The following is a 10,658-nucleotide window of genomic DNA, read 5'->3' on the forward strand; positions in this document are numbered from 1 at the left end:
TGAAAAGCACACAAACAAGTGACAAAAGTCATCCATATGGTGTTGCAGTTAAACAGTCATTGGATCAAATGCTGAGTTTTGCTGCGCGTGATGGTTTGCGCTTTGGATGTGTTGCGGATCGTGTTGGGTATATTGAATATGGTCCAGTGGCAGCGTCAGAAACCGTTGGTATTCTTGTTCATGTCGATGTTGTTCCGGTGGGAGATGGCTGGACGTCATCACCATTTGAACCAGAACAACAGGGACATTTTCTGACTGGTCGTGGTGTTGATGATATGAAGGCCTCGACAATGCTGAGTTACTACGCTATCAAACTGATTGCTGATCAACAGCTTGCTGTTAAAAATAAAATAAGATTAATCATTGGCACCGATGAAGAAAATGATTGGTCAGATATGCCTTATTATTTTCAAACAGAGGGGGTGCCAGACATAGGTTTTTCCCCTGATGTATTTATTGTTTGAAAATGCTGAAGCAGGGTATTGCCAACTTTATGGTGTCATTTCGATACCACACAGGCAGATAAATTTAAACTTATTAAAATTTGGGACGCGGAGTTGATGACAACGTTCGTCCCGGCTTGGCTGTTGCTACAATAACTGGGATTGACGAGACTATTGTAACCGAAAAGCTTGACTATTTTTTGAAGCAAAATGCTGATGTTGGCCTGAAAGCTACTGTCCAAACGCTAAGTAATGGCCTTGAAATTAAAATGATAGGGAAACAAGCGCATGGCTCAACACCTGATGTTGGTTTAAATGCTGGGACTTACTTGGCTAATTTTCTGACGCAATTGGTCTTTACTGGTGAAGCCGCCGCTTTTTTACAAATTTTAGGTCATACAGCACATTTAGATTATTTCGGCAAAAAAATGGGCTTGGCCTTTAATCAAGCTGAAATGGGACCTTTGGTCGTGAATTATGGTTTACAGAAATTTGTCAGTGGCGAGGATGGTTACTTTAGTATCAATATCAGATATCCAATTGGTATTACTGAAAAACAAATGCTTGCCATTATTCAACGAAGTGTCAAAACCTTGCATAGTAGCGTGACAGTCAAAAAGGATGAATTGTTGCCACATTTGACGCCCAAAAACGATGCTGTGATTGAAACTTTGTTGGCCAGTTATGAAACAGTGATGGGTCAACCCACGGTTCTGCATTATTCAACTGGTGCATCTTACGGTCGATTAATTAAGCGTGGTGCTGCTTTTGGAACACGATTTGCGTGGCAAACAACAACGGCGCATCAAGCAAATGAAAAATATGATTTAGAGAATTATCCAAAAGCAATGGCTATTTTAGTGGAAAGTATCTACCGATTGGGAAATATAGAATGATTATTGTTAGCGACATTAAATTAAAAAAATACACTGTTCAGCTAAGACGGCCATTTGTGACTAATTTGCATCGGCAGGATAATGCAGAAGGTATCGTGATTGCAGTGTCAGCGAAAACGGAAACCGGCATTATTTTTACAGGTTATGGTGAAGCGGTGCCATCACTGAAAGTAACTGGTGATACTTTGACAAGTATTGTGGCGGTCATCAATGACATTGTAAAACCAGCCATTGTTAATCAAACCTTTCAAACACCGGCAGAAGTTGATGAATTTATTCATGGTCTAATTGTGTTTAATTCTGCAGCTCGTCTGGCAGTCAGTGAAGCCGTCTATGACATTTTTGCTAGTATTGCAGACTTACCGATTGCTGAGTATTTAGGTGGCACGAGTCAACCGGTAGTGACCGATTACACACTGAGTATTAGCCAAAAAAATCAGATGTTACAAGACGCTATGAATGTCAGCCAGGGTCTCAGCTTTAAAAATTAAGGTTGGCGGCGATACTATTGTGAATGAAATTGATAAAATTGCACAATTAAATCATCGATATCAAAAAATACATTTTCGAATTGATGCGAATCAGGCTTGGACAGTTGCACAAACAATGCAGTTTATTGAAATGGCACTTACCAAAGAATTGCCAATTGATTTTATTGAACAGCCATTGAAAGTCGGCTTTGAACACCAGCTTAAAGCGCTAGTTGTCAAGTCTAAGATACCGATCATGCTGGATGAAAGTGTCTTTAATCATCACCAAGCGTTTCAATATATGCATGAAACCGCTGTCCGTTTGATTAATGTTAAGCTGGAAAAAGCAGGCAGTATTACTGAAGCGCAAAAGATATTTCAAACTGTTAATGATTTTAACGGACAAGCTATGATTGGTTGTATGATTGAATCAAAAATCGGTATTGCATTTGCTGTCGCTTTAGCTAACACAAATAAAACTGTCAAATACGTTGACTTAGACGCACCTTTTATGTTTAACTATGACCTTGTTCCTGATGGCTTGCGGCTTGATCAAACGCAATTGATACCTTCAAATCAGTCAGGATTGGGTATTGCGCAGAGGAGTTTTGATGACATTTAAGATACAAAAAATTGCGCAATTGCTGTCGGATTTTGAAGGTCAGACTGCAATTGTTTTGTCACTTGATGGCAGTGTTTTGTTGTCGTTACGGCCAGATTTATCTTTTCCATCTGCTAGTTTAATAAAGTTACTGATTTCAGATTATATTATGACTGAAAAGCCAGAAGCCTTAGCAAACAAAGTGTCGCTAATCAATTCAGATTTTGGGTTAGCGGAGGATGATGTTTGGTGGACGAAACGAAAGCTAACGCATTTTGGAGCAGGTATTTTAGACGTATTGTCGGGCAATAATCAGACTGTCACGGTGGCGCAATTGCAAGCGCTAATGTTGACGATTTCAGATAATTGGGCCGCAAATGCGTTGATACGTTATTTTGGTATGGCAGAAATCAATCACTTTGCGAGCTCTCGTTATACAAACACTCACTTGCGTCGCCAATTCATGGCACAAACCAAGTTAGATAATGAAACAACGGTCTCTGATAGTTTATCAATGTTAAAAAATGTTCTGGAACATTCGGCTACCAACTATTTATTGACGCGTCAGCAATCGCAATATAAGTTGCCGGGGACGTTTATTGAAAACACCTCAGCGTCATTTCAAGAATTAACCATTTTCAATAAGACTGGTGAAGGTGCAACAGTTGATCGAAGAGCAGAAATCACCAATTAGGTGCGCTGATATACAAAAACAACGCCAGTCACAGATCCAGCGACTGGCGTTGTTAACAATATAATCATGATTGTGGAAGAAATGACTTGTTTTTAAATGTGTTAATATTGGATTGTGTTGTAATACCCTGTGTATAGCTGACGGGTAAAATGGTGATCAAATTGTCCTTATCTATTTTTTCGGATTTGAACTGAGTCAGCAATTTTTGAACAGCAACTTCTGCCATTTTTTGTTGATTGACGAATTGCTGAGAGAAAAATTGGTTGTCTGGGATATATTTTTGCAGCATCAAATCCAATGATTTGAACATCTTTTGGAACTAACACCTGGTGTTTGACTAAAAGATGCCAAAAGTCACTTGCATATTCATCAGTGTCTGAAAAAACACCATCAAATTGAAATTTGCCATTGATAAGGTGATTATCTATGAAATGATCATAGTCTGAGCTGAAGTCTCGCTTATCCTCTGCTAACATTATGTCATATCTTAAATTGTTTTCTTGGCAATAATCGATAAAGCCTTGTCTGCGTCTTTCAGAGACATCTTTTATGGGTGCTTTTGAAACAAAAAGCAGTTTTTTTGCACCACGTTTATGAAGTTGTTCAGCGCCAAGATGTCCGCCAGCGTAATTATCGGAAACGATTGTTGGAAATTGATTCGAAATTTTCTTCTCAATAGCAACGAGGGGAATTGAGGGCGCAACAAGTTCACTGATATCTGAATATGACATCGTAATAACACCAGCAACTTTTTGCGTGTTAGCCATTTCGATATATTCAATTTCTTCTTGATAATTGCTGTTAGAGTTACATAAAATCATTTTATAGCCAAATTTATTCAGCTCAATTTGTATAAAATAACTTAATTCAGAAAAAAATGGGGTATTCACAGTTGGCAATATGAAGACGACATAATTAGAACGATTCGTTTTAAGTGCACGAGCGGTAGCATTAGGAATATAATTCAGGTCCCTAATTGCTTGTTCTATTTTATGTTTAATTTCAGGTCGGTTAGGTCTGCCATTGATGTAGTTTGAAACAGATCCCCTAGACACGCCTGCCAAAGACGCAACATCATTCATATTAGCCATTGATAATCACCACTATATTAAAATAAAAAAGCGCCCAAAGGCGCTCAAACATTTAAACATTAAACCTTCCTGATAACATTTTATCAAATAAATCAGAAATTTGCTGTTGTTTCATTTGCTCTAAGTTGCTAACCTCAAGATGATTAAAATCATCTATCAAGTAATATGCTTCCAAATAAAGGGTCAAATTTTTTTTAATAAGTGCAGAGTTAGAAAGATTTGTGTCTGCATGACTTGTTGCAATGACTTGCATTGCAAACTCATTAGGATCGATTTGTAAATAATTGTCTGACATATTTTGTTACCTCAGTTTTCCAATTCACGTGCTAATGCTAAATCTTCTTGTTCTTCACGATGGTGTTTGATTGCTAAGTCATGATTCATTATCTTTTCTTTATCAGTTGTCAGATTGTAGAATAATACAAGTACAAATCCAATAAAGAGCGCAATCAATGGAATCCAAACATAATTGAATTCAATACTCAACAAAGATGATGCTTTTTGTGTTTTATTGGGGACATAATTTCCTAATGCTAGCAACCAGCCTGTTATAGCACCACCTAATCCCATGCCAAACTTTGCCGTAAAGCTCGATGCTGAAGTGACTATTCCTTCGGCACGAACACCATTTTTCCATTCACCGTAATCCACCGCATCAGATAACAAGACAGCTGGTAGTGCACCAACGAACCCGTTTCCGAAATTACCAACAATAATACCAATAATGACAATGGGGATGTTTAGCATGTGTGCACCAAGTCCTAGAATTGCTTGACCTACAATTCCAATCATTAGTCCTGCTAACATGGTCTTTTTCTTGCCTAATTTACCTACCACTAAGGGGGTAAGGAAGACTGACACGATACCGGCAGCGTTGAAGAACAAAGCTAGAGGAATTAATCCAGGTGCGTCTAAGTTGTACTTGAAGAAGTACATTGTCACTTGACCCTTAGCACTCATACCAATCCAATAAATAAATATTTCCATGACAACAATTAGCCATGGCCAGTTGTTTTTCAACGCTTTGATTGATTGCTTTACAGGCAGAGGCTTCTGCGATGAACGCGTTTGAACATGTTCGCGTAAGTTGAAAAATGCAATCAGATATAAGACAAAGAAGACTGAGGCGCCTAAAACGGCCACCCAGAAAAAGCCTTTGCTTTCATCTTTACCGCCAATTAATGCGACAAGTGGTAAAGCAATAACAGAAATTAATGTACCGCCAAAATTGGAAAATAGAGATCGAATTGTCGATAACAACACACGCTCATCTGGATCGGTGGTCATGCTTGGCAAAATTGACGTTAATGGAATATTGATCGCTGAATATAAGACATCCACGCCAATATAAGTGACATAAGCCCAGACAATTTTCCAAGTCATTGGCAAGTCAGGAGTTGTGAAACAGAGTATGGAGAAAAAGGTAAAGGGAGCGTTAAACCATAAGAAAAAAGGTCTGCTCTTTCCCCACTTAGTATGAGTGTGGTCAATTAATATTCCCCAAATAGGGCCGTCAATAGCATCAATCACACGTGCGACTAACATTAACGTTCCGACAGCACTTGCTGTAATACCGAATACGTCAGTGTAAAAGTACATTAAATAGGTGCCGACTAAATTAAAACTAAAGCTACAAGCAAAATCACTAATACCATAGCTTAGCCGTTCATTCCAAGGTAATTTACCATTTTTTTGCGTAACAATTGCATTACTTGCCATACGTTTAACCTTCTTTATTACTCATTTTTTTAGGGATTTAGTGGGATATTGATAAACTTTAACTTCATACGGACGGATAGTTGTTTCTTGGTCGTCTGTATAATTTTGAATCAATAATTGAGCGGCTTTGGGAACATCATAATTTCTAGTGATGGTGTCAGATGTGAAATTGGCAATAATCAATAAAGTCGTTTCAGAATTGGTTCTGGTGTAAGCAAAAATGTGATCATCCTGCTCATTGTCAGGCAAAAGCTTGAACGTACCATCAGTAATGACTGGTAGTTGGTGCCGAAGTTTGATCAACTTTTGATAGAAATAGAATATTGAATCAGGATTGTCGAGTGCTGCTTTGGCATTGATGGCTTGATAATTAGGGTTAGTTTCTAACCAAGGTGTGGTGTCAGAAAAACCGGCATTTGAACTTGTGTCCCATTGCATTGGTGTACGGGCATTATCGCGAGATTTTGATTGGAAATACTTCAACATCGTTTCTTCAGTCACTAATTTTTCGGTCACAACGAGTTCTTGATAGGCATTAATCGTCTCTAAATCCTGATATTGGTTGATTGTATCAAAGTAAGCATTGGTCATACCAAGTTCTTCACCTTGATAAATATAAGGGGTTCCCTGCATAAAATGTAATAAGGCCGCTAGCATTTTAGCAGATAATTCGCGAAATTTTGGCGAGTCATTTCCGAACCTTGAAACAACACGTGGTTGATCATGATTATTCCAATAAAGACTGTTCCAAGCTTTACCACTCAAAGCTTGCTGCCATTTAACTAGGTTTTCTCGCAACTCAGGCAAAGCTGCTTTGCGATCAGACCACTTTCCTAATGCGGGATTTGTGTTGCTGTCTAAGCCAACATGTTCAAATTCAAACACCATATTAAGTTCCGAACCATCTTTATTAGCATATTTTTGTGCTTCAGAAATTGTAACCCCGGCTGTTTCACCAACGGTCATCCAGTCATGCTTGGATAATACTTTAGTGTTCATCTCTTTCAGATATTCGTGTACGTGAGGGCCATTGGCAACAGCATCGCCGGCATTACCAAATATTGAATCACCAGTGATTGGTGCGTCGGGTAAGCCATCAGGTTTTGAAATAAGGGAAATAACATCCATTCTAAAACCGTCAATACCTTTGGCAGCCCACCAATTCATCATGTCAAAAATAGAATGGCGAACTTTGGGATTATTCCAGTTGAGATCGGGCTGTTCTTTGGCGAAAAGGTGGAGATAATATTGACCTGATTTTTCATCGTAAGTCCAAGCAGGACCAGAAAAGAAAGATCCCCAATTGTTGGGTTCGTGACCATCAACTGGATCACGCCAAACATAATAATCACGGTAATCATTGTCTGGTTCTGAAGAAGCTAGGCTTTTTTGAAACCAATCATGTTGGGATGAGCTGTGATTGACAACTAAATCCATGATGATTTTCAATCCCATTGCATGGGCTTTTGATAATAGTTCGTCAAAGTCAGCCATTGAACCAAAGGTTGGATTAATATCTTGATAATCAGAAATATCATAGCCACCGTCAATGTCAGGGGACTTGTAAATGGGATTAAGCCAAATCACATCAACGCCTAACTGTTTAATGTAATCTAATCGTTGAATGATACCGCGGATGTCCCCGATACCATCATGGTTACTGTCTTGAAAACTTTTGGGATAGACTTGGTAAACGACAGCCTTTTGCCACCATTTTTCTGTTTGCATACTTTTCTCCTTTTTGGAACGTGTCGTTTTGTACTGATTTACAAATATTAAAAATGAAATAAATGGAACGTTCCAAGTTACGTTGATTATAAAACGTCTATTTCAAAAATGCAAGCGCTTACATTTCGGGGTAGATCAATTAAAGTAGAAAATTAATGTACGCTAGTTGATGCACAATGCTTTTAACGATAAAAATTAAATTTTATATAGAATTCATTTTTTTCTTTTTTAATTAAAAAACCGAAGTCAAAAAAATTAGTTGACTTCGGCATTAGTTATATTTAGTACAGGTTAATGGAAAAATATAATGATGTTGCTGTTTTAAATTTTCGGTGATTTTTAAATGGTAATAACTTCACTCAATTATGGCCAAACCATCTGATTAGCCCACAAGTTTTCAATAACTTTGATAAATTCCTCGGGTGTTTCTGGATTCTCGCTTGTAATCCAAGTGCAGATTAAAGCGAATAGTTCATTTTTGAAGAAGACTGCTTGTCGCTCTGAAATATATGATAGTCCAGGAACGTGTTCTGATTGCTGTTCAATACGATAAATTGTGAAGTCCCGACTCTGTATTCCTAATTTTAGCTGGTGAAAGAAATAGGCGGCTGTATGGCCACAGTATATAAACAACTGACGTAGTTCGTTTTGAAAATCAAACAGAACGCGCAATTGGTTGAGCATTTGAGAATGTGAATAAATGTTGGGATCATACCATTTCTCTGGACCAATTTGATAAGCTAAGTGGACTCTCTCAAGTAATTCCTTTTGAAATTCTTCAAAAAAAGCATCAGGTGTTGCATCAGGCTGAATATATTTTTTAATGGTGGCGCGATTCAAATCAGTCATGGTTGCTAAATCAGTATTTTTAATTTTGTTAATCGGGGTATCACGTGACAAGTTTAATGATATTGCTAAAAAAATCTTCCGTTTGTCCCTGCTATCAACTTTTTAAATTACGATCCATGAATTTATTTCCTTAAGTTAATCTATTAAACAACTACTATACTCAACGATAGCAAGTATTTGTGAATAATTGTCTATCAATCTATTGAAGAATTGATGACCGAAAATAAATATTATGGGGAGATAATACCAACTGTAATAAAGAAAAAAGGGGATTGTGAGCAATGAAGGACAAGCGACAACTATTAAGTAAAAGATTCAAGATGTTTAAGGCAGGAAAGCTATGGATCGTAGCTGGACTTTCTATCGGATTCATGGGAGGCACAGTGGTGTTAAACAGCAATATTGCCCATGCTGACACTGTGAGCAGCAATGATTGTTTGACAGTAAACAAAAATGTCAGTGATAATCCGGACTCTAATCAGTCTTTAAAACAAGACAAGGTAACTCAAAATAGTAGTTTTCAGTCTAGTGAGACGAGCGCAAACATGCCATCTCAGGGTACATCTCCGATTAGTGACGACAGCGAGATAGTAAATGACACTAGTGACACAACTAAAAACAAAATGGCTGATGAGTCGCTAACTAACGCCCAAGATACAGAAACTGGCACACAGAATAATGATGGCAATACTGAACGTGGACAAATAACTGATGCTTCGGAGCCAGATAAGTTATCAAAAACTGACGAACCTGATAAAAATGCAGCTACTGACAACTCAGAGACAACTATTGTACCTGCCCCATTAACGCCGGAACAAAAACAAGCCGTTACGACAATATCACCAAATAAGATTAATGATTATCCCATCCAAATTCAGGACTCAAATGGAAATGCGTACCGCGTTTTTTCAGATATCCAAGGATATAATGGGATGCAATTTAATTCAAATCCGGCGACTAAGCATCTATATGTCGGAATTAGCAAAGACTTGAAAAGCATTGTATTACAACAAATTAATACTAAAAACCAACTGATGAAGACATATGTCATTAACAATTCGGAAACTTCTGATCAAGGTGTAGCGCTTGATTTTGCATTTGATAATGAATTTAGATATGCAATTAATAGTCACGGTGTAATATCGTTTATATCATTACCTCATAGAATAGAGATGACGCTACCAAAACAAACTGAACAAGAAGTTCATTTTTCAGTCGACACGAAACAAAAAGATGAAAATGGAAATGAAATTTATGCCGATTTGACAGAACCAGTCATTACTCCAGCAGTAACTAAAATTGATGCTTATCATACAACTAATGTCATTGACGGCAAGCCACTTGACTTCCCAGGTTATTATTACGTTAAAACGATTGGTGCAGAAACAGGTGAGGTATCCGAACAAAGTAAAGCCTATACTGAATAACAACTAAACGATGGCTTCAATGATTTTATAAACGGTAAGATTGATACAAAAAATATCCGGCAAGATGCCCATGGTGCTTATGCATTTGCTGTTTGGCGCGTGATTCAAAATGAGAACGGCGACTCAAAATCTTATGTTGCAAACTTAAATCAACCAACCACGTCATTAGATGAAGCTGTTAGAGCCTTTAATCAAGGTAATTTCTACTGGTTAAAATCTAAAGATGGACAGAATCAATTTGATGACAATGGGCGACCATTTGTTTACCAAACTGTTGGACAAATTTACCACTACACACTCTTAGTATCTGATCCTAATGATCCTGGGTTGATCAGCGCACACAAAATGGCGGTAATGCAAACTTTAGTTTGAGTAATAAATTTGTTCCCTCTACATTAGTACGATACGTTTATGCGCCTTATGAGCGTCCAGAGACACCAGGATTAAGTAGCTGGACAATTGTGAACACGCCAGATAATCCAGGCAATCCTGGGACGATCATTGATCCGAAGATACCAAATGATCCTAAGCAACCAGATGGGACAGATAAAGCCAGTTTGGAAAAGGTCATTACAAAGACGATTCACTATGTGGACGAACAAGGCAAGCAGTTATTAGCCGATAAGACATATCAAGTGACGTATACCCGAACAGCCACTTACCATGTGAATAACGCCGGTGAAGTGTCAGCGGTTGAATATAGCGATTGGCAAACCGATAATGATGATTTGGGAAATAAT

At 37.9% G+C, this 10,658-nt stretch overlaps 6 protein-coding genes across 6 annotated transcripts; 3 read left to right on the plus strand and 3 right to left on the minus strand.

Annotated features, from left to right (window-relative positions):
* Nucleotides 1–712: 712 nt before the first annotated feature.
* Nucleotides 713–1,339, plus strand: LOC119663850 (putative dipeptidase SSP1012). Its single transcript, XM_038073449.1, has one exon. It carries the CDS (start codon nt 713–715, stop codon nt 1,337–1,339), a length of 627 nt encoding a protein of 208 aa, XP_037929377.1.
* Nucleotides 1,336–1,830, plus strand: LOC119663851 (L-Ala-D/L-Glu epimerase-like). Its single transcript, XM_038073450.1, has one exon. The coding sequence runs from the start codon at nt 1,336–1,338 to the stop codon at nt 1,828–1,830; it is 495 nt and encodes a 164-aa protein (XP_037929378.1).
* A 130-nt stretch (nt 1,831–1,960) lies between these two features.
* Nucleotides 1,961–2,431, plus strand: LOC119663852 (L-Ala-D/L-Glu epimerase-like). Its single transcript, XM_038073451.1, has one exon. It carries the CDS (start codon nt 1,961–1,963, stop codon nt 2,429–2,431), a length of 471 nt encoding a protein of 156 aa, XP_037929379.1.
* An 840-nt stretch (nt 2,432–3,271) lies between these two features.
* On the minus strand, nt 3,272–4,195 carry LOC119663853 (sucrose operon repressor-like). Its single transcript, XM_038073452.1, has one exon. The coding sequence runs from the start codon at nt 4,193–4,195 to the stop codon at nt 3,272–3,274; it is 924 nt and encodes a 307-aa protein (XP_037929380.1).
* Nucleotides 4,196–4,501: 306 nt separating this feature from the next.
* LOC119663854 (isoprimeverose transporter-like) lies at nt 4,502–5,914 on the minus strand. The gene has a single exon (XM_038073453.1). The coding sequence runs from the start codon at nt 5,912–5,914 to the stop codon at nt 4,502–4,504; it is 1,413 nt and encodes a 470-aa protein (XP_037929381.1).
* Nucleotides 5,915–5,935: 21 nt separating this feature from the next.
* Nucleotides 5,936–7,642, minus strand: LOC119663855 (alpha-glucosidase-like). Its single transcript, XM_038073454.1, has one exon. It carries the CDS (start codon nt 7,640–7,642, stop codon nt 5,936–5,938), a length of 1,707 nt encoding a protein of 568 aa, XP_037929382.1.
* Between the last annotated feature and the right edge of the window lie 3,016 nt (nt 7,643–10,658).

Source organism: Teleopsis dalmanni, unplaced genomic scaffold (genome assembly GCF_002237135.1).
Source record: "Teleopsis dalmanni isolate 2A unplaced genomic scaffold, ASM223713v2 unscaffolded_contig_0985, whole genome shotgun sequence".
Lineage (NCBI taxonomy): Eukaryota > Metazoa > Arthropoda > Insecta > Diptera > Diopsidae > Teleopsis > Teleopsis dalmanni.

What these genes read in the sequence shown, in the direction of transcription:
- LOC119663850 (XM_038073449.1), top strand. Translation starts at nt 713, where the DNA reads ATGATAGGGAAACAAGCGCATGGCTCAACACCTGATGTTGGTTTAAAT.
- LOC119663851 (XM_038073450.1), top strand. Translation starts at nt 1,336, where the DNA reads ATGATTATTGTTAGCGACATTAAATTAAAAAAATACACTGTTCAGCTA.
- LOC119663852 (XM_038073451.1), top strand. Translation starts at nt 1,961, where the DNA reads ATGGCACTTACCAAAGAATTGCCAATTGATTTTATTGAACAGCCATTG.
- LOC119663853 (XM_038073452.1), bottom strand. Translation starts at nt 4,195, where the DNA reads ATGGCTAATATGAATGATGTTGCGTCTTTGGCAGGCGTGTCTAGGGGA.
- LOC119663854 (XM_038073453.1), bottom strand. Translation starts at nt 5,914, where the DNA reads ATGGCAAGTAATGCAATTGTTACGCAAAAAAATGGTAAATTACCTTGG.
- LOC119663855 (XM_038073454.1), bottom strand. Translation starts at nt 7,642, where the DNA reads ATGCAAACAGAAAAATGGTGGCAAAAGGCTGTCGTTTACCAAGTCTAT.